Source organism: Nelumbo nucifera, chromosome 4 (genome assembly GCF_055504915.1).
Source record: "Nelumbo nucifera cultivar China Antique chromosome 4, China Antique-T2T, whole genome shotgun sequence".
Lineage (NCBI taxonomy): Eukaryota > Viridiplantae > Streptophyta > Magnoliopsida > Proteales > Nelumbonaceae > Nelumbo > Nelumbo nucifera.
The window spans coordinates 31,696,698-31,720,696 of NC_142652.1; the positions used below are offsets into that span (position 1 = coordinate 31,696,698).

Genomic DNA, 23,999 nt, shown 5'->3' on the forward strand with positions numbered 1-23,999 from the left:
ATTTAAGTATTCATTAGCCAATGGATTGGATTACCTACAAATTGCAGATATATGCTCTCCAGAGCAGGAGTTCCTCGACATGCCATAATAAAGAAGTTTGCAGGAGAAGAGATATCTCAACTTGATGATTTTATATTAGTTCTCTCTAAGCTTTCTAGGGGTGCCCGGGTGCCTTTGGAATATATAAGCTACATGGATCGCCATCGTAGCAAGGTACGTGGTGCTTATACATCATTATTACCTTTCTAAATGCTACCAAATTCACTTTAATTTCTTTCCTTTTTTTGTGGATAACAGATAAAGAGACCTTAATAATGAAAGCAAAGAGACTGGATAAAATAGATGCAAATTTAGCTAAGCTGGGACCAGCCTCTTACACAAGTTGGCACTTGGCAACATAAGCCACTGATACAACACCAAACACTCTAGCTACCCCCCTCCCACAAAATAAATAAAGCTAATGAAACTGCTAGAGTTAGCAGACTTTTGTTTCCATCTAAGAGGTGTTCATGTTTGATGCCAAAGACCATTGCTCCCTAATGGGAAGAAGATGCAGCAATGGGACTGACCGACTGAGTTGTCCCCTTATCCACCCAATCACAACTTTAGAGATCCCCTTAGTTTTCAACCTGTCAAACCCCAAAAAACCTTCCAATCTCAGTCCTCATAGTGGGGATAATAATTTGGTGAGATGCAACAATAGGACTGAGTTTTCTCCTCGTCCACTCAATCACAACTTTAGAGTCCCCTTACATTTCTGATTTTCAAACTCAAAAGGACAAGCCAACTTCAATCCTAGTAGGGATAATGAAGATGGGTTGAGTTTCCCTTGCCAATGGTAGGAGCAAATAATAATTTTGAGCTAGCACATAAATAATGGGAAGTGAAGATTTCTTACAGCAATCAATCTAAGTAGATTGAGAGCAGAGAAATCAGTTCTCAGTAGCAGCCAACTAGAGAGAACAGTAGGAGAAGTTCAATTATTTTATTGCTGAAAATAGAAACACTTGAACAATAATATGTGAACAGTGGTGTAAACATTTTTAGGAGTCTTATGGTCTCCTAAAACCCTGCAAAATACCAATTAAACTGTCAATTTAATTCCCTAAAGTGCCCTCAATTTGACAAAACAAATAATAAAGACCAAACATGCCTTAAATTTCCCCAACTGAAACAACTACTATAAATCACTAACCACTGATCCAATTGACAAGAAACTTGACTACAATCTATGCTGGGAAGAGCCTAGATGTGGGGTCCATTGGTCAAATATTTGACTTTGACTTTGACCAAGTGTTGACAATCCCAGAAATCCAGCAACGATAATCTCCCTTGAAGAAAGACTTCCTGTAATCTTCTTAGCTTGAGATTTGGAGGGTCTCTTCTGAAATTTTTAACTTTAAAATGTAATAATTCCATCCTAAACCAATGGTCAGAATATAATAATTTAAGCTTAATAATTTTGCCATAGAATTACTGAAAACTGTCTGCATCAAGAATAGAGAACCAAGAGCTCACCTTCATGATTCTTCAAAGTTGATTCTATTAGCCAAATCTCCAGGATTTCCAATATTCTATTAGCCAAACCTTCCACTCATCAGTCAGCAGTCAGCATTTGTATAAATTCAGCTCTTTTTCATATCTCTTTTCCCTTATAACGTGCAGTTTTTTTCTTTTTTTTTCATGATTAATGAAATCTCGAAGATACATCTGGGTCATATGAAGTTGCAGAAGTTATTCTTCGTCATACAAAGATTATGAAGTTCTACAGTTTATAAAAGCATTTTATGGAAAAATCTTCAAGTGATGAAAAGTATCATCCTTTATGGTTTTAGCTTTTAAAAGTAATGATTTAACAAGAGCATATTGAAGGTTCACTGCTTTCTCTGTTAGGGTAATTTTTTGGGCCAATTTTTTCCAAGAGTACATAATTATGGATATAATGGGCCCAATATTATAATTCACAACATGTCTTGACTTTTTTATTGAAAACAGAAAGCTTTATAGAGTGCAGAATAGGCGAATACAATGCATGAGAAGAGCAGGTTTTCCTTCCTTATCACAGAGCATCCAGACCTTACAAAAACTGAGCAAAGAAAGTAAAAAGAAAGAATAAATGGAAATTACAGAAGGCAAGAAACTATATAGTGGAAGAGTACATGCTAAATCCTAAATATATGAAAAAGGAGCATTCTACACAACTGCACCTAATCTCCAAGGCATCCCTCATTCCTTCAGTAGCCAAAAATGTCTGTGAAAGAGTTGCCCCCATATGAAGCAGATGTTCACTAATCCCTTATTCCAAAATATCACCATAGATGGAATTTCATTACCAATAGGACCTGAAAATACAACAAAAATAACCCCCATCAAGAACTCCAACTCTGTAAGGCCCTAGATTCTAAGCCAGCAGATAGCAGAGATTGAAGTTGTACTTAACTACTCCCTGGGGAAGAGGGGGGTGAAGTCATCTGAACCATCTGCCCCCAATCAGATATGAGGGTGCTACATGGTCCACCTTCTGATAATGTCATCAATAGGGAAGCCCCAAGCTTCTCTCTACATTGTACCCAGTGGGCCATTCTATCTTCAAACTAATCAAAGAGAAGAAAACAAATTTGTGGGGTTGCTTTTCCTAAAAGCTATCTAGCATTCCTCTCTTCTCTTCTCGTCAGTGGGATCACTGCATATGGTCTTCCCTCTTTGATGTTAAGATGGTTGGGAGAGGAAGGCTGGCTCTGATAAATTTGCAATGGTTGCAAACTTGTAGGCAGCTACCATATAACCCCAAAAATGATAGGAAGTGACTCCACACTCAGATGCATAACGCAGGAGATAAGTAATGTGTGAATTCCCAATTTGTGTTACATAAGGAATTGTAAGGAATCGTGTTGATGTCAAGATGTCTAACATCCAGGATGTTGTGGCAAACCAGTTATTACACTTTGTTTTATGTAACTGTCACTTAGGCGTTCTATATGTTATTTTGATGGCTCCCCCCGCTTCTGTAGGTACATGTATTGCATGTACATGTATATGATCTATTTTGATGTTTACATTACATGACATAATTACCATGGAACATATCTGATGCTTTTGTACTGCTACTGCAGTCTGTCCTGGTGACAGTTGACTGCCATGAATGGTATGCGCCCCCTCAAATTTATACTCGTGAAGACAGTCCTGGTTTATGGACAGCAAAAGCTGCATTGCCTCCTGGATCGCTACTACTTTCAAGTGTCAATGGTGGAACAAATGACTTGGCATTCGAAACAGCTGAATCAACTACCAATGAAGTTGGTATTATAGAACATGTAAATCAAGGTAACAATAAAGAGTGGGCAGATGGCTGTACTAGCATGGAAACTAATTATGGCCATGCTACAGAGGAGCCACATTTTCAGGAAGAACTTTCTGTTAAAACAAAAAAACGAAGAGTGGAAGAGGATTCATCTGCTAATGGCATAATCATATCTGACTGTTCAATACATAAACTTGGAGAAGAAAAGTCCAAGGAGGAAAGAAGCTTGGAAAATACAGGCTTTAGTGAGGATCTAGGAACATCAGCTGCTAATGCTTCAGTTGCTGAGCAAGTAATAGAACCCACTCTTGTAATGTTTGAGGTAGGGGATCATTATCTTCAGAATTACGTTTTGCATTGTTACCTCATCATCTGGTAATATTTCTCTCAAATAGGTGTTGTTAAATGATATTATGCTATTTATTATTCTGGAATATAAGTATGTTTATTGGCTCAAGTCTTAGGTTTCTAACTCAGCTATGTGTTGCATGTGTCGTAGAAAGATTTTTGCTTTTTTATGTTAACAAGGGTCAAGTCATCATACAGAAGGGATCTATTGGTGAATCTGGATCTAGCAGGCATATTTTCTAGAAACTCTAGCTGTGCACATAATTAGTGTGTGACATCTGTCCTTCAAACATGCCTATCAGCCCACTGTGTGAAACTTAACCTGGTTATTTCTTTTTTGTGTTAAATTTTTTGAAAGTAAGACTGAAAACCCTAGACAAGTTTCTCTTTTCTCACCTCCAAGGCTCCAACCACAGCCTTGGTGGTTGTCCTCCCACTAGTGTCCTTGCCAGCCATTGATAAGATGCTTGAGAATTTTTGAACCAGAACCGAAGCTCTAATCCTGTTGCTATTTTCCCACTGGCTTCTACTTTGTCTCCCTGTTTGCAACAATGCAAGCTTTCCTTTCATTATACTAGTGAATGTGCACATCTTTGCACGTGGTAATTTTAGATAATAATGATAACAATAGTGATAACGTGTCCAATTTTTTCATATTTTTGTATTTCTGTGTATAAAAATAATTCTTTTTTATTACACATTTTTGTTTAATATGATGAATATATGTTATAATATTAAAGATGTGCCCAAATGTTTTCTACCAAATTTCAGTATTTTTTCATAGTATTTTAATATTTTAATATTTTAATATTTTATTATGCACTTGTGCCACCAAACAGTAAAACAATTTCATTTTTGGGGTTGCTTTTAAATTTTGTATTTCATTTCCATCGTCAAGAAAAACATTCTTATTTATTACACTTATTTTTGTTTGGCTTGATTAATATAAAATATTAGAGATGTGCCCAAATGGTTTCTATAAAATTTATGTTTTTTTATAATTTTTTGTGTTTTTATCTTTTCCAATTCTTATAATTTATCTATGAGCTTATGACATCGATTGTTAACGCATTTGACCCAAAAGGTTGAATTGTTGATTTGCTACCAAAGAAGTAAACAATTTGATTTTTGGGTTGGTTCTATATTTTGTATTTCATTTCCATCATCAATAAAAACAAGTCTTGTTCATCACAGTTATTTTTCTTTAATATGATTAATAGAAAATATTAGAGATGTGCCTGAATTTTGCTACAGTTTTACTTAAAAATTTTTGTTGTTTAACTATGAAATTGTTCCAACTTCAATAAAGGAAAAAGTGAAGAAAAGGATAGAAGAAAGAAAGAGAAGAAGATAGGAAGAGAAAGGAAAGGGAAAGAAGAATAGGAGAAGAAAAGAGGGAAGACAAGAAAGGAGAAATCTGTTCTCTTCTCCTTACTGTTGACCCAGGTTGTATTAACATTCTACTAAGGCTGAAATGACTACAATACCCTTAGAAAATTTACAGCAGATATAAGAGAGAAAGAATAACATGAAAATGACAATACTGCCCCTGTTAACTACTTCTAACAATTCTGACACTCCCCCTCAAGCTGGAGGATATATATCATAAAGTTCCAGCTTGTTACGTATATAGTCCATCCTTGAGCGACCCCCACTTTTAGTAAAAATATCAGCTACTTGGTCTTCAGATTTAACATAAGGTGTAACAACCTCTCCACTTGTCACTTTCTCTCTGACGAAATGGCAATCAACTTCAATGTGTTTAGTCCTTTCATGAAACGCTGGGTTAGAGGCAATATGTGTTGCAACTTGGTTGTCACAAAACAATTTAATGGGTTGACAAATTGTGATATTCATCTCCCGAAGAAGATCCTTCAACCAAACTAGCTCACAGGTAGCATGGGCTATTGCCCTATATTCAACTTCAGTGCTACTCCTAGCAATTGCGTTCTGCTTCTTGCTCTTCCAAGTAATGAGATTTCCTCACAAGAAAGTACAATAGCCTGTAGTAGACTTCCTGTCCATCAGAGACCCTGCCCAATTTGCATCTGAGTACCCTACCAGAGACATATCTCCCCCTTTCTTATACAAACGCCCTCGACCATGAGCACCCTTTAGATACTTCAGCACCCTCATAACACCATCCCAATGATCAATTGTTGGATTCTGCATGAATTGATTGAGGACTCCAACACTAAAGGAAATGTCAAGCCTAGTGATGGTAAGATAGATCAACTTGCCTACTAGTCTTCAATACTTTGTAGGGTCTTCTAATGGCTCCCCTTGACTATTAGTCATCTTCACATTGGGATCCATGGGAGTTTGAACTGGCTTGGATCCTAACAACCCAGTTTCATCCAACATATCTAAAACATACTTTCTTTGTGACAGAGAGATTCCCCACTTCGATCGAGCTACCTCAATTCCAAGAAAGTACTTCAAGGTTCCTAGATCTTTAGTTTGAAAGTGTTGTTGGATTCTGCATGTATCATTGTTAGTGAGAACAATATCATCAACATACATTGCTAGAATGATCTTCCCAGATGATGAGTCTCTACTAAACACAAAGTGATCAACACTACATTGTTTCAAGCCAAAATCTTGCACCACACTACTAAAATGACCGAACCATGCCGACTGTGATTACTTCAGCCCATAGATAGCCTTCTTCAATCGACACACCTTTCCTGACTCCCCCTGAGCAATATACCCAGGAGATGCTCCATATATACCTCCTCTTGAAGATCACCATGGAGAAACACCTTTTTGACATCAAGCTGAAATAGGGGCCAAGCAAGGGAGGCAACTAAAGAAATGAGCACTCGTACAAAACCTATTTTAGCCACAAGAGAGAAGGTTTTTGAATAGTCCACACCATAGGTCTAAGTTTACCCCTTTGCAACAAGTCGAGCTTTAAACCACTCAATATTGCCATCTTGACGGTGTTTAATTGTATATACCCATCGACAACCAACGGCCTGCTTCCCAGGTGGTAAGGAAGTGAGATCCTAAGTATTATTGAACTAAAGAGCATGAAATTCTCATCCATCGCCTTCTTCCAGTTAGGAGATGAGAGGGCTTCCTGTAGAGAACACGGTAGAGAAACAAAGGATAGAAGGGAAATGAAACGTTGATGTGAAGGAGACAAGTGAGCAAAGGAGACATACCGAGAAAGGGGGTGATCTGTGCAAGTATGCTTACCTTTAAGAAGGGCAATAGGAAGATCAAAGGAGTTGGATCAACTACTGGCGACAATTCTGGTTGTCTATCACGTCTAAAGTACACTCTGTGAGTAGATGATTGAATAGGCTCCTCCATAGTAGGCAAGGGAATAAAGACATCACCAAATTCTAAGGGAAGAGGAATAGAAGGAGAAGGTTCACGTCTAGAGAAATAGGGTAAACTCTCAAAGAAGGTAACATTCGGAGCAACAAAAGCTTTCCATAAAATAGGATCATAGCATTTATAACCTTTTCAAGTACGAGAGTAACCAAGAAAAACACATCTAATAGCTCTGGAGTCAAGTTTATCATGGCCTACACCCAATTTGTGAACAAAACACATACAACAAAACACACAAAGAGGAAGAGAGAAATGTGAGGTGGAAGGAAACAAGATAGAGAAAGGTGACTCGCCATCTAGGACTGAAGAAGGCATACGGTTTATGAGAAAACAAGAGGTGAGAACTGCATCACTCCAATAGATTTTAGGAACTGACATTTGAATCAACAAGGCCTGAATAGTTTCAATCACATGGCGATTTTTTTCTCTCAGCCACACCATTTTGTTGAGGAGTGTATGAACATGAGGACTGATGTATAATACCATGAGAGTCAAAATAAGACTAAAAATTATTATGAAAGTATTCCTTGGCATTATTTGAACGAAACGCTTTAGTGCACACACCAAATTGATTCCTTATCTTAGCATGAAAAGATAGAAAAATAGAGAACAATTCTGAACGATCCTTCATTAAGTAAATCCATGTCATTCTTGAATAGTCATCAATAGATGTTACAAAATATCTGAATCTATTATAAGGTGACACACAACTAGGATCCCAAACATCTAAGTGGACTAAAGCAAAAGGACTCAGAACTCTCTTATCATCCCTAAGAACAAAAGACACTCTATGATGTTTACTCAACTAACATAACTCACAATCTAGCTGAATTACAGACTCCAAGGTTGGGACTTGCTTTTTCAAAACACGCAGAGAAGGATGACCAAGACGACAATGCCATTGATGTGGTGTAAGAGAGGAATGAAGAGCCTTCTGAGGACCATGGTCATCCAAGTAGTATAGTCCTCTAACTTCATGACCACCACCAATCATCTTCCCCTTCTTGAGATTCTAAAAGACACAATATGAAGGATAAAATGTTACTAAACAATGATGGGTGTGAGCAAGCTTGCTTACAGAGAAGAGACTAAAGGGAAACTTAGGAACATAAAAAATCGAGTGTAAACTAAGGCCAAAACCAAGAGAGACATTACCGGTACCAGTAATAGCAGAAGAAGAACCATCAGCTAAGGTAACGGTTTGAGAGGTAGAAGGTGGTGACAAGGATACAAACATATCTGAGGAGCCAGTCATGTGGTTTGACACTTCAAAATCAATTACCCAAGGTGAAGGTGAAGAACTAGAAGCAAGACAAGCAGTACTTGACTTCACAAGTGTAGCAGTGGCAGAACTAGAAGAGGCAGATTGGCGAAGCTTTTCCTATTCCTTACGTGAGATAGAAATTGTGTCTTTATCCTTACCAACATTGGAAGTAGGAGCATCTTCAGTCACACTAAGACTCCCAAAATCACCTTCCACCATTGCTTGGTTAGTCCAGGAGGATGGAGGGCCATGAAGGTCATAACGAAAGTTGACTGTGTGACCTTCCCGTCCACAATGTGAGCACTCACAGGCTGAACCACGGTCACTGCCACTACGACCACTACCACCCCTTGCACCACCAAACTCTCTACGCCCTCCTTGTGCACCTCTAATCCCACAAACAAAACCCCTCACATTTCCTCCACCTCTACTACGCATATGTCTTACTAGGAAAACCTCCTCTGGAAACCACCATGGCTGATCTCTCTGAAGGTGGGGGATGATCACTGTGGATTTGAGGCTCTCCTTATGCGAGAGAAAACCTCAGACAAGGATGGAAGATCACTACTCCCTAAGATTTAGGCCGCACATTTTAAAGAAGCATAGTATTCTTCAACACTTTTATCTCCTTGTTAAAGAGAAAAATTGTCTTGGTACAACTGGTAAATTCTTGTAACATTGTCTTGTCCAGAGTACAATTGCTTGGCATGGTCCTAAATCTCCTTGGCTGTGTCTAGAAACATAAGGTTTACAATAATGTGATTTTCCATACTATTCCAAAGTGATGTCATAATTTAGGAATTCTCTTGTACCCATTCATTGTACCCTTCTAATTCACTTTTCAATGGACCCTCCTTAATGTACTTCAACTTGTCTCTTGCAATGAGAGGTACCTCAACCGACTTGGCCCATGGGATATAATTAGTACCATTGAGTTTCACCGTAGTTAATTGAGAAGTCATGAAATCCAATTGCACAACTACTGTAGGTTTAGTGCTACCATTTGATGAAGCCATGAGTGAGAGGAGATCACTGATTTGTCACCTAGGCAAACTGTCAAACAGCTAGTATACAACTACTGTAACACACCTTTTTCTTTAGGAAAAAGACCAAGAATCATCAGCCCTCTACTTTAGAAACACTTGGGAAAGATTGCATACTTACCACAAGGTATCACCACAACACAAACCACTACAAAATCACCACAATGAGGAGCACCTACCTCACAACTCAAAACATCACAAAGCTGCCCTCTTCGAACTTCCGAATAGAGGGCTTTTAGAAAAACACCACCAACTCACACAACACCGCAACTTGAGGCATTAAAGCCTCTTTTCTAAGTGGGCGATCAGTCCTCTTAAGTCCTTTTCCTTTCCAACAAAGAATAGAGAATATTCTCTATTCCTAGGGCACAAAAAGTTGGGACGTGAACAGTGCCGCGAACAGTACAGTCGACCTCAAGGCTTTGATGCCATGTTCCAACTTTAATAAAGTAATGAAAAAGCGAAGAAAAGGATAGAAGAAAGAGAAGAAGATAGGAAGAGAAAGGGAAGGAAAAGAGAAGAATAAGAGAAGAAAAGAGGGAAAACAAGAAAGGAGAAATCTGTTCTCTTCTCCTTACTGTCGACCCAGGTTGTATTAACATTCTACTAAGGCTGAAATGACTACAATACCCTTTTCTTCTCTTACAGCAGATATAAGAGAGAAAGAACAACATGAAAATGAATAGCAACCTTTCCCCATATAACCCATAACCATCACTTCTATCCCTCCAAAATAAATAGCAACCTTTCTAGGAACCCATTCAAAGGTCAACGAGATGTCACTTCATAAAATTCCTCTTCTCACCATTCTTTTCTTGTTCGGATTATTAAGTAAAACAAATTTTATTTGATGTGAAAAGAGTGCAAAGTATATGCAAGGTGCCAACTGGCTAGTTGGTAAGGTCTACGGATGGTTGTAGCAGAGACTTGGGATCTATCCTGCTTGCACCAGGGTTGGGGGTTATGCGGTTGGGGGATGGGCCACCCCTCATTGTGTAGCCCCATGGGGCCAATAAATCAGTTAAAAGATTATAAAATATACACAAACTCTAACAAAAAAGAAAAGAAAAAAATACAAAGTATATACGAAACTATTTATACTAGCATAACCCAACATCCCCTACATCATTTATCCCTCTCGTTTGTTATCAACAGTCCCCAAAAACAATTAGTTCGTACTCCATGGAACTAGGCAGTCTTCTCTTAACCACCTTATGATTTCCATTTTTTGATCTGTTACAAAATTTCTTTAATTAAAAACCAAATATGTACAAAGATTGACAAGCATTCAAGCAGTAGGCTAGAGATTCCTGCCTACACTTAAAAGTACTCTTATTAAGGCCACGCTTGCTAATTTACCTATCTTTTTTCTATCGATGTTTAAAATCCCAGTGAAGGTTGCTAATAGATTGGAGAAGTTAATGAGAGATTTCCTGTGGGAACCGGGAGAGGAAAAGAGGGATCATAGAGTTAGCTGGGAGATAGTTTGTAGGAGTAAGACATGTGGTGGTTTGGGGCTTGGGAATATTAGGAGAAGGAATATGACTCTATTGAGAAAGTGGTTGTGGAGATTCCCCTTGGAGAAGGAGAAGCTATGGTCTAGAATAGTGGCAAGTATTCATGGACTGGAGCATAAGTTTTCTCCTTGGAAAGCCATTCATGACCTGCTACCAGTTTTCTCCCCTAATATCAGGTATGATTTGAATTCCGGTAACTCCATAAAATTCTAGGAACAAACCTGGGTGGGGAGTGCCCCTCTAAAGGATCAGTTTCCTTCTTTGTTTGCTCTTTCTGATCTAAAAAATGAGCCAATCTCGTCTTTTACCACCCCGTCCTCTTCCACTTCTGGGATTGGGTGGAACTTGGGTCTAAGAAGGGATTTGAGGGACTCAGACTATGACAATATTTTGAGCCTTATTGCAATTCTTGATAACGTTGTCTTAGACCCCACTAGGGCGGATTCTAGAATTTGGACACCTTCTCCCAATGGCATTTTTTCTTGTGCTTCTTTCTTCAAAGTCTTAAGTCAGTCCACCAATCCTACCTTCCCTCCTTTTCCTGTTGATGAGGTTTGGTGCAGAGCAATACCTCCTAGGGTTGGTAGTTTTTGTTGGGAAGCCTATCTGGAAAGAATCAACACTGGTGATCTACTCCAAAAGAAGAGATCCAATACTTGTTTGTCACCTCAGTGGTGTGTTCTTTGTAAAGCGGATGGGGAGACTAGTTTTCACCTACTGGTGTCTTGTCATTTTGCAAGGTCAATTTGGGAATGGGCTTTGTCCCTATTTGGATGTAGTTGGAATACCCCATCAGACTTGCAAGGCCTTTTTTCCCCTTCTCTTTTTAGGTGGCGGATAAAAAGGGGAAGGACAATGTGGAGAGGACTAAGGGCTGCAGTATGTTGGACACTTTGGGAAGAAAGAAACTCTAGGATATTCTCAGAAGCTCAGAGAGGAGCAGCAGATCTGAGGGCTATCATTCATATTAGGGTGGTACAGTGGCTGAAATCTTTGGAGCTTTTCACAAATTACACTGTGGATGACATGTTGAGGAAGTGAGGTGAAATTGCAAATTGCACACAGACTAAGTCAATAATGAGGGTGGCTTGGACCCCTCCACCTAGTGGATTCGTGAAACTAAACTTTGATGGGTGTAGCAGGGGAAATCCGGGACAATCGGGGATTGGGGGTGTTTTTAGGGATGAAAATGGGGTCATTTCTGCTATGTTCTCAGGCCCAATTGAAGTGGGTGACTCCCTTAGAGCTGAGATCTTTGCAGTTATGGAAGGAGTACAAAAAGTTAAGGAGTTGAACATCAGGAAACTCTTAATTGAAGGGGATTCAGAGGTGGTGATAGGGTGGCTGATTAAAGATCACAATGGCTTATGGAAGTACAATAATGAGAGGAGGAAATTCAAATGGCTGGTGAGGGAGATGGGAAGTTAAGATACTTTGGGTTAAAAGATCGGCTAATTTCCTAGTTGACGGTTTAGCTAAACAAGGGGCAGAAAGGGATTCACTTTTTTGGGCTAAGCTATAACTATAGTGTGTTTTTTTTCTTTTTTTCTTTTCTTGAGGTTCTTTGTTGCTCTTGGAAGATAAGCGTGTTTGTCTTCCTATTGTAAATCTTCTTTTGATGAGTTAATGAAAGTGTTATTGATCAAAAAAAAAAAAAAACAATTATCCCCAAAATGACTGATCCCTGTTACCTCTTGCTAGCACATCAGCCAACCCATAGCCGATCTAGGAACCCATTTAAATGTAACCTCTAGGTTCCTAATCAGCCACCTAATTCCGTAACTTTTTGCTTGTATTTCTACAACCCCTGGTCATCATGCAGCAGTCAGCCTGTCACCACTCAGCTTTCATCATTACTCTCTCCGTGCTCATATATATATATATATATATAAGTGCTTCATTTTTTACTGTTTTTACTGTTCCATATATCCTAGAGGTTTTGATGCTTTCCCTGGAAGACTGCTATTTTGGTTGTAGAGGGTGGTATACTATAAAGAACTTTTTTGAAAAGATACTTGAATACATGGTTCTGGATATTGTAAATTGGAAAAATCATGTTATCTGTGTGAGTGTGGTTTGGTGGGGGGTATGTATTGCATAGTAGTGGATATTAATGTTTTAGTGACTTTTCATATTATGTTACTTTTGAAAGAAGATAGTTTAACTTTTTGTTGTTCTTGAGGCATTGCTTATCTCTTCTTGAACTTTTTTATTTTATTTTCTGCTTTATCTATCTCATCTTTTTCATTTACATGTAGGAGTAAAAAATTAGATGCCTTATCTTGTAATTATTACAAAAGGAAATACAATGCCTCTGGTGTCTGTAAGTACTATGGGCTGATTATAAATATATAAGCAATTATTAGACTTGCACATTAACATTATATTGACAACCCATTGCAAAGGGATATTCAAGTCTTCACTTTAATGCATTACTATGTTCTCAGAGTTGGCAGGTCATCATAATGTTGAAGTCTGTGGTTTTCTTGTTTATGATGATATTGTTAGGCTTGTAACTTATTAAGTTGATGGCCTGGCTTGCAGGTTCATGTTCCTCCATCATGTATGCTTGATGGAGTGCACTCACAACATTTCTTTGGGACTGGTGTTATTGTATACCATTCTCAAAGCATGGGATTGGTTGCAGTTGACAGGAATACAGTTGCCATATCTGTTTCTGATGTGATGCTTTCTTTTGCTGCATTTCCAGTGGAAATTCCTGGGGAGGTACATTGCTGAGACAATTTGGTTGTTATTTAAGATAAATATATCCACATGACCCATTTGAAACTGCAGGTAGTTTTCCTCCACCCTGTACACAATTATGCTCTTGTTGCATATGATCCCTCTGCTTTGGGAGTTGCTGGTGCCTCAGTTGTTCGTGCTGCTGAACTTCTTCCTGGTAAGTTTTATCCTTGACAGGACTGTTTGGTTTCCCCTTCTTGTCTCTCAGACTGGAGTTGGTATGTTTTTAATTTGGTATGAGCTTGTCTGTCAAACTTATTGTTTGTCAGATTTGAGCAGAAAGCTCTGAGATGTCAAGTGATACACAACTAATATATTAGAATTTCTCCAACCATGTTTTGGCATGCTTGACTTGGCAGCTAGGGAAATGTTTTTGGTTGGTAAGTTGATCATATTAGAAACATGATCTGATTATTAGCACTCCTTCAATTGCTTGTAGTACATTTCCCTATCTTGACGAGAAATTTTTTGTTGTTAATCATAAGAGTTATATTAAGTTGTATAAAAAGAAAAACAGTCATGTATGAGGCATAAATGTGCCTTGCACCTGACAGGCTTTATTCTAGCACTTGTTACCTGACCCTTTGGTATCTCTTTTATAACCAGTCAACCATAATCTCTCAGGTTGATAATCCCCCAAACACAGCTGATTCCCTATCTGTAACCATAATCTACCAAATTGTTATCTGATTATCTGGTCCATGTTAATGTGGTCCTTAACTCCTAGACAGTGGTAATCTGATTATGGTTTTACAATCAGTCAACCATAATCTACCAAATTGTTATCTGATTATCTGGTCCATGTGAATGTGGTCCTTAACTCCTAGCCAGTGGTCTCCTTCTCTCAATATGTCCCTATCATGCCATGTGCTTGGACTGTTAGTTTTGAGCCATCCAATTACTGTCCATGAGTCCCCTTCCACTATAATGTCTCAATAATTTAGAGATTTCCCCAATCTTAGCCCCTGGAGTTATTTGAAATATGAACTTCTTCCTAGCATCTTATTTCTTATCCACAGATATACATTTGAAAATGATGGATTTTTAATAATTGCTACCTAAATCAAACTATCTGTGAACTATCCCCCATCTCATGCATTATAAATTGCTAAGGTCTTTTTCCGTTTAGTTGGTTGGTTGATTATATGTATTTTTTTTAATTTGTTATTATCATACTAAATGTAAAGTTGTTAGAGGCACTCGATCCAGTCTGGTCCTATCTGTGGACAAATTTTTACATAATGGCGTTATTCTTATTTCATTTTCTATTGTTCTATCATAATAGGATAGGACTGTTGTACCATGATATGTTTAGTATATTGCCTCGAGGGCATTTTTGTAATTGTAAATAGTTTTTTTCCCTCCTAATGACGAATCCTTTTGTGGGCTGTGGAGTGGGGTGGGGGGATAGTTATTCGAAAACACATCCTAAACACTTCTTTGTTGCTTCTATGGAATCCTTGCAATAACAGTCACCTATGGTGAAACCATCTTTGTGGAACCGTTTATGCAACCTCTGAGAAAAGCAAGTTCTTTTTGTGCACAAGGCTTTTATGATTTTAGTGTTGCACATACTGGTTTTAACTTTTCCATATTGTTATTTTTATTTATGTTACAGTTATTGTTACCACTACTGTTGTTACTAAATACTAATACTATTTCTAGTATTATGATATCCTCCTAATGCAAATGCAGGAATTTCTATTTTGAAAAAATTGTGTAATAAGTTTTGTTCTTGCCTAATGCTAAAATCCATAGCATGTTTCTTCTCTCTTTTCTGATATACAGAGACCGTCGTATTTTTTAAAATGTTCTAGTTACATGTTTTCATTTACTATGCCAGAGCCTACTTTGCGTCGAGGAGATTCAGTCTATCTTGTGGGGTTAAGTAGAAGCATGCAGGCAACATCTAGGAAATCCATTGTGACCAATCCTTGTGCTGCTTTGAACATTGGCTCAGCTGATTGCCCACGGTACAGAGCAACAAATATGGAAGTGATTGAACTTGATACTGGTAATCAGAATTACATTACCCAAAGTAGATACTAATTGTGTAAATTGAATTTCTGGTTCTGTTGCATGGAACTTGTATTTAATAATGTTGGCAAGATCATATTCGTCTTTGTTCAGATTTTGGCAGTACATTTTCGGGTGTGCTAACTGATGAACATGGAAGAGTTCAAGCTATTTGGGGAAGCTTTTCCACTCAGGTTTGCATCAATGTCTTGAATCACTGTTGTGTGAGGTGAGGCATTTCAGTTACCGATTTGTGGCTTAATCCACAATGCATGTGGAATAAGCCTTAGGACCACGCACTTTATAATTAATAAATAAATAACAGAAATGGAAAACCATGAGAAAATAAACAACTAAATAATTGAAGCTTTCCTAATAGTTAACATCATCATACTTCTAAGTTATATACTTGAACATGCCCTATACTTGGATATTGGAGATTGGAAACTACACAGACAAATAAATACAGATATAAAGAGTTTCTGAGACAGAGTGATTGAGCACTGGGCTTATGTGAAACAACTATGCCCAATTGGTTCTGAGTACAAAACCAAGATGGTTCGTTTGATATTTCTAAAGACTCCCCTATTCCAAGTCTTCCTTGGTTACCCAAACTACACCTGTCAAAATTTAACTTAATGGAATTTGAGCTTGGGGGAATCAAAGGATGAGTGCAGGAGTCCTTTTCAAGGATGTTGTCAACACAAACTTATTTGTGATGATATAATTAATGGAGAAGGGGAGAAAGATTCCATGGACTTCAGTTCATCCAATGTGCCACCCTTACAGAATTATTTTCAATTAATGCTTCTTTAATATTTCTCTACTCTTTGGGCAATAAATGGGACTTATTCCATGCCCAAGCTTGAATAAAATTGAAACTTATATGTACACCAAACATAGTTTTAGTTCATTTTCCCCCAAAATCAGCAAGAACGGGATTTAAATAGGTCCCAGTAGTGAACCAAACAGGACTTAAAATGGAATTCAATAACCAATGAACTATTTTATAGGAAAGTGTCTTAGTATTTTATTGATAGAAAAATGATAGCAGAAAATCTCCTGTACATCTAGATAAAGGCACGTGCAGTATGGAATCATCCCATATACAAGTATAATCTTCTCAAGCTATGTACATTTTTTACGTTCAATCCTCTAAGGAGAACAAAAAATGATGTTTTCCCAATGATTACAAAATATGGGAGAAAGTCTATAAATTTAGCTAGGATTCATGATCAAGAATATGTTATACATTCCACCTTGCCAATGAGCTATGTTACAAGACACTTCAAAGTGGTTATTGCATACCCATGTCAGACATGTATGCATACAGTTGAAGGGATTCTTTTTTTATCAGAAAAAGATAATTTTATTAATTTAATTATATATGTGATTACAACTTGATGACCAATATGTCAACCCAAAGAACTGAAGGAGATTACAATGAAGCCCAAAAAAGATGTTGCCTTGTTGCCCCTTGCTTAGCAAGGGAATCAGCTAGCCCATTTGCAGTCCTTCTCACCCACTTGATTTCAGCACCTATATCTTTTGCAATCCCTTCCACTTCCCTGAGAACATGTTTGAGGTTCCACTTCCCTTCCACCTCTAGCTGTCTAAGGCCCAGTTGCTTAGCTAACCTCAGTCCTTGTAACAAAGCCATCAATTCAGCCTTCACAGAATTTGTGATGCCAAGTGGCCCTGAGGAAGGCCAAGATTCTTCTCTCAGAATTTCTGATTACACCTATACCTTCTGGGGGTTTCCATTCCATTTTGATTCTCTCCTTATCCCTCAAGGATCATGCTACTTCAGTCCAAGCTCTTGTAATATCATTGATTAAAAAATTCTGGAAGCAGTCCAAAGTCTTTACCCATAGTACAAAATCTTGGGGTAAAATCTAGACATGGATGGTTTGCACTAACTTATACATCTATGTTTTTTTCCTTTTTCAACAATTATCCCATCATTAATTTATATATTACATGAAAGACAAAAATCCTTAAAAAATGTAACTTAAAACTAAAGTATTGATGCTGAATCCCCAAACCTTATTTTTTGGGCTTGTCAAGTCCAACACCCCATATCCATGTTAGATTCTGATACTTGCACCAGTGTCCATGTAACATAGACGATGGTAGACAACACTTATTCCCAAAAAATTCTGTTGCATAGAAAAAGGTATCAAGTTCCAGAAGATATTTCCTACTTTCCATGCTTGCTAAAGCTTCTCATTGGCTATGTCTCAACTCTCAATTATGCAAGCAATGTCCCTTGGTATAACCCATTGTCTTCCAATTATGGAGTCCATGATTTGATGGCCAATTTTATTAATTATTTATTCTTTACTAATAAGTAAATGCATTTAGCCAAATTACTAAATTATAGCAAAGAAGATAATGAGGCTAACATTGGTATGTACTAAATATCCAACAACTAAGCAACCAATAAATATTTGTTGATGAAAAGAAAAGGGAATAAATAAGAAAGTACAATGATGATTAGGAGAAAGAAATTTTTCAAAAAAATGATGATTAGGAGAAAGAAAGAATGAATGAATGAATGAAAAACTATTCATTATTTTAAATTTTCTTTGTTGATTAAAAAACAGCAATAAACTTCTCAACCAACATACTGATAAAAGGAAGCTATTATGTTTAATTCTGTTTTGTATTAGTAGAGGAAAGCAAGAAGGAAAGAAAGAAGCAAAGAAATAAGGAAGAAATTAAAGGTATGAATCTTTGACATTTCATTTTAGAAAGCTACCTGATCTTAATTTTTTACTAATTTTGTTTTCTAAAAAATTCTTTTGTTTTTTCTTCTTGTTATAGGTTGGGGCAGAAGAAAGTAAAGGAAACAAAGGAAATTAGTAAGAACTGGAAGGAGGAATAGATGGAAAAAAAAGACCTCGGTTTTATGCTTTTGTAATGTTTTATTTGGAAGATATAAATAACCAAAAAAAGGAAAAAAGGGAACCAGAATTACATGCTGTTCTTTAAAAGCAGGAACAATGAGAAGGCCTATAAGAAAAGAATAGTACGAAGGGTTTTAGGGAAAATTATATGCATGGCGTTCTTGTGGAACAGAAAAGGGAAAGAAAAGAAGGATATAAAGATGGGGGACTAAATAATTGATTTATGTATACCAATTAAAATAAAGGACTTGTCTCTTCATTGGATCCTCTTCCTCTAACCTTGAAAATCTATCTTCTCTCTGTTCTTTGTCACTTCCCCCAAAACCCTTCTCTTAATAAAGTAAAAGAGTACATTTTGTCTAACAATTCTAGATCAAATAGTATAGTAACTACAGTAATACCTATAATGTGTTTATAACTAAAGATGTATAGCACATGCCACATGCTTACAACATGAAAACAATGTAGACATAAATGGCGAAGGTGAACCCCTTTTCCAGGGAACATTTTTATGCACTTCATGGTCCTTAAACACTTGTTCACAAGGCACTTTTCGAGGTGCATGTCTGTGAAGTTTGTTATTTAAAACATTGTTCTGTACTGTTGCTAATGTGCTGACCTGCACAACTGCAGCTGAAATATGGTTGTAGCACTTCTGAAGATCATCAATTTGTTAGAGGTATACCAATTTATGCAATTAGCCAAGTGCTTGAAAAGATCATTCAGGGTGCAGCAGGACCTCGACTACTCATAAATGGTGTCAAAAGGCCAATGCCTCTTGTGAGGATTTTAGAAGCTGAACTTTATCCAACTTTGCTTTCAAAAGCTAGAAGCTTTGGGTTGAGTGATAATTGGGTCCAAGTATGCTCCCTTCCTCTTGATATATTTGTATTTTTTTCATCTCTTTTGGAAAGTATGCTCCCTTCCTCTTTATCCAAGTAGGCCATTTCCCTTTTCTTTATCATCTACAATGCTACCAAGTTTGTCACATGGATTATGATATCTTCTCTGGTTTTAAACTATTTAGATAGCCTTATCTTATCAAATACTGTAGGACTATTATGTGCTATAACTTTTAACTATTCTAATCACTAGGATATTAAATTTTTCTAGTTTGATAGTGGATGTCAAGAACGCCTTTTTATAATGGCATCTAAAGGTGACATATATATATATATATATATATATATGAAGCCTCCTCTTGGCTATTCTAATGATTCCTCAGTTTATTGGCTGAAGAGATCTTTATATGGTCTTAAACAAGTGGAAAAAGGGTATGAACCAATAAGAAGTGTAATGGAGCTATCACCATCTATTGAGGTCAAGAATTGTGATGAAAGGTGTTTAAATCGAAAAGAAAAATCAATTTTGGACTAAAAGGGGCCATTACTTAGTGTAATGGTAAAATCTTGGGCTGGCAAGCATGAGAATGTGGGTTAAAGTCTGAGAGTAGCCACTTTGTGCAAAACAAAAATGCAAAAGGTTAGGACCATATCGAGTCTACCCCTCCCAAAACCCCAAGTAGCTGGGACCAACATTGGGTAATGGCTTTTGGACTATAGAAATTTCCTCAAGTCTAGTTTAATAGGTTTCATGGATGCAATTTGAAAGATTGACTTCACAAGCTCTCCCTCAGCCCCCCCCCCCCCTTCCAAATTCTAAAATCTTTACTGTTGAATAGTCAGAGAAATTCATACACTAGAAAATATTCTGTTTTTTTTTTTTTTGCATTTCTTCCTTTCTTTTTCTTAATGTTGGTTCTTTTCGCACATCTTCCATGGTTTTTTAAACATGTAGAGTGATACGCATGGTACTTTATACATCCAATCCAAGTTCACAAAAGGAAGTATGTGAAAGCATTTCATTTTATCATATTTTCTCATTTTGCAGATTGCAAATTGTATAAAGCAACATATATGGGTGCATACAATTCACATTGTAGAAATTTATTGGAAAAGTTGGTTATCATCTTAGTAATTTATTTGTTTACATATTTTAATTTTTTATTTTCTCATTTAATTTTTATTCTTTCTTCTATTCATATCTTTTTTCTGCCCTGAAAGTTTGTGATATTCATAATTAATGCTTAACAACCTGAAATTGAACCCTTATCTCTTGCAACTACTATACTGCATACCATTAATATTTTTCTTGTGTCTGTTTGTTTCATAATTTCTGTCACTAACAAAATCATTGATGCATTATTATTTGCAGGCTCTTGTCAAGAAAGATCCAATAAGACGTCAAGTATTGCGTGTTAAAGGTTGTTTGGCTGGATCAAAAGCTGAGCGCCTATTAGAACAAGGTGACATGCTCCTAGCAATCAACAACGAGCCTATAACATGCTTCCGGGACATAGAAAACGCTTGCCAAGAATTGGACAAATATGGTGATAGTGAGGGAGGACTTAATGTGACTATCTTTCGACAGGTAGACAAACTGCATATTCATTCTTTTTTTGTTTCCCCCTCCTCTCTTTTGTTTTCCATTTCCCAATGGCATGTCATTCAGCTTCAAATGAGAAGGAAGAATAGTTTGCATCATTTACTTTTCATTACTTTGTTCATGTTGTTTGGAAGGGGCGAGAAATGGAGCTTGTTGTGGGAACAGATATTAGAGATGGAAATGGCACAACACGCATGGTGAATTGGTGTGGATGTATTGTTCAAGATCCTCACTCAGCAGTGCGTGCCCTTGGTTTTCTTCCCGAGGAAGGGCATGGTGTGTATGTAGCAAGGTCAGTTTTTTTTTTTTTTTTGCTTGCTTAGGATTATAAAACAAGCAATGGGATGATATCATTAGTCATCTTAGAGGGATGTACACTTAGGGTGTCGAACTTCATTTAGTTGAACAGCTCAACTTAGTATGCTTGGCTCATCAGAACCCAAGCTGGTGCTCAGCCATGCGGCTTGCAGCCCATAACCATAGCCTGAAGACTAGGATGTGTCCATTGTCTAAGATAGTTTGACTTTATTTTAGGATGGTTGGGTTCCGTGAATGCTAATTAATTGTTAACAGTATTTTATAATGTTTACAAGTAACCATTTAATGTTAAGAAGAAATGAGGTGTAGTATGCTACTATCCAATTTCACCTTGGATATCGTAGTGTTATTAGTTATTACCAACACCCCTGGTTATCAATGCGATGATCTCCATACCCATGGATCATCTGGCTGGCAGGGTTTGAGTTCAAATGTTGCAGTTAGAAGAACTTCTCATGTGGCTGTGGGATTTTGGTGTTTGCAAACCATTTGTTGGGCAAAGTTCACTCTAGACGACCCTAATCACTCTTTCCAAGTTGACTTCCAGACAAACAATTCGTCATCTCTTTTTACCCTTTTCTTCCCTTGATATTTCATACTTCATTGTATAAGCTACCACATAAGTAATGCCACTTAATCTGATTGATGGATAGACTAGAAGCTGCACAAATTTTCTGTTGAGAACTGAATTAGTTGCAATTAATTATGGATAAACTACCTCTTCTTTCTTGTTAATTGCATAATTGGTTCTTGTAAAGTCTATAACGTAGAAAAATTACTGAATTAATCTAACCTGCAGATGGTGTCATGGGAGTCCAGTACATAGATATGGCCTGTATGCTCTCCAGTGGATAGTTGAAGTTAATGGGAACCTCACTCCAGATTTGGAAGCATTTGTTAATGTGGCAAAGGTATATGTACTATGTACTTTATTGTTACCTTTTTATGTCTTCACAATTTTAACTAATTGATTTCTTTAGCATCTTTCAAATATAGCAACTTACAACACAACATAATGCATTCTTGTCATCTTATGCTAACTGCACAAAGTGAGATAAGAACAAGAAACCTGCATGCCAGTTAACATAAAGAATTTATTGTATTTTCTATGAGCCTATGATCTATGATGGGTTATGCTGAATGTATGTCTGACTTGTTCTTGATAACTGAATTTTTTGTTGTTCTTTGTATAGTATACATGCCATGGGTTATGCTGAATATATGTCTGACTTGTTCTTGATAATCAAATGTTTAGTCCTAAGACTACATAATGCATAACCATGCAAAGGTTAACATGTAGACAACACATTTTCAAGACAACCATTTTAAGAGGACTGCAATTGATTCCTTTCCTGCATAATCCATAATGGAGAGAGATGCCACGGGCAGAGTTTCACCATTCCACGATTGAGTTTCTCATTCTCATACCAAATTTTGCTAATTTTCACAGTTGATACATGTAATATATGCCGCCTGGTACTACTAGAGCATTTGCCACCAGGTGGTATAACTATACAATTAGACCATTACCCATTCGGTTCTTTCCCTGTTTGTTTCGTCAATTTGCCTTGCACATTGGATGACTTTGACCCATCAGCATTTCTGTGTATACATTTTACCCTTGTTCTTTTTTTTATCAATAACCACAATGGAGTGCCTCATTTCATTTTTGGTTAATTTATTTCCCTCTTATTATATTCGTATTTTATTGATTAGAATCTTTTAAATAATCTGACAGGGCTTGGAACATGGGGAGTTTGTTCGAGTAAGAACAGTCCACTTGAATGGGAAGCCTCGGGTGCTAACATTGAAGCAGGATTTGCATTATTGGCCCACATGGGAGCTGAGATTTGATCCAGAGACTGCTACATGGCGCCGTAGAACCATCAAAGCATTGGACTGCAGTCTTGCATGAATAAACAATTTGAAAATATGACGGGAATCTAGAAGAAGCACCATGTTGGTACTTCAGCAGGACCTACTGGTCCTATTTATAATGGCGATTTTGTGTTAGATGAAATAGGCAGGCACAAATCATGTTTGGGAGAAATATACATGTAATTAATCTATATGTAAGTTAAACTGCTATTTGCAGATTGTAAATGACTATTATGTGGTTTAACACCTCTAAAATTTATTTACAAACATGTGTGGATTACTAAAAGAAAATTGTTTGCAATCATATTATTTTAGGCAAAGAAATTCCTTACATGCTATATGCAATTCAGACTCAGACCTCATGTATCAGCAGACAGAAGCAGAGTACCAGTGAAAGTGTAGGCACACCCGACTTGTGATATAAATTTTCTTATAATAATGGATGTTATCAAATGCTCGGTGTATGAAAGAACACTGAAATTTGCAGGATTTTTCCCTTCGCAATTGCAGCAAGTCCTGACTCTGAGATGCATCAATTTCTAATCATCCTTTGATTTTTCCCTTCAATTCATATCTCTACTCTTGTTATTGTTATTTCCTTTGCTCATTGCCTTGTTTAAGCTATTTTTAGCACAAATGTGTAGCATGACAAAGAGAAGGATTCCAAGGACAACAGAAGACTGGTGGTGCTTTAGAAAATCATTCTTATATAAAATACACATTTGAGGATCGACTGAGAGCTCAATGTGCTGGCCGAACCACACTTCCAGACTTCAAGAACTAATCAATTTCTTTGCCAAATTTAATTTGCATTGATGTAAATGCATGGAGGTAAAATGGGAAGTAAAATTTAGTCGCCACCTCATGTGACAG

The 23,999-nt window shown here is 37.1% G+C and overlaps 1 protein-coding gene across 2 annotated transcripts in view; it reads left to right on the plus strand.

Annotated features, from left to right (window-relative positions):
* The window catches only part of DEG7 (DegP protease 7), an 83,464-nt gene extending 60,047 nt beyond the window's left edge, over positions 1-23,417 (plus strand). The window contains exons 15-26 of one of the 2 annotated variants that reach the window (XM_010276349.3): positions 48-213; positions 3,114-3,623; positions 13,360-13,542; positions 13,612-13,717; positions 15,404-15,574; positions 15,691-15,770; positions 18,252-18,302; positions 19,119-19,346; positions 20,700-20,915; positions 21,065-21,222; positions 22,048-22,159; positions 22,987-23,417. In XM_010276349.3, coding sequence (XP_010274651.1) covers positions 48-213; positions 3,114-3,623; positions 13,360-13,542; positions 13,612-13,717; positions 15,404-15,574; positions 15,691-15,770; positions 18,252-18,302; positions 19,119-19,346; positions 20,700-20,915; positions 21,065-21,222; positions 22,048-22,159; positions 22,987-23,163 — 2,158 coding nt within the window. In that variant the 3' untranslated portion in view covers positions 23,164-23,417. The remainder of the gene's footprint in view (positions 1-47; positions 214-3,113; positions 3,624-13,359; positions 13,543-13,611; positions 13,718-15,403; positions 15,575-15,690; positions 15,771-18,251; positions 18,303-19,118; positions 19,347-20,699; positions 20,916-21,064; positions 21,223-22,047; positions 22,160-22,986) is intronic. The other variant, XM_088902582.1, reaches the window with a different exon arrangement.
* Positions 23,418-23,999: the final 582 nt, after the last annotated feature.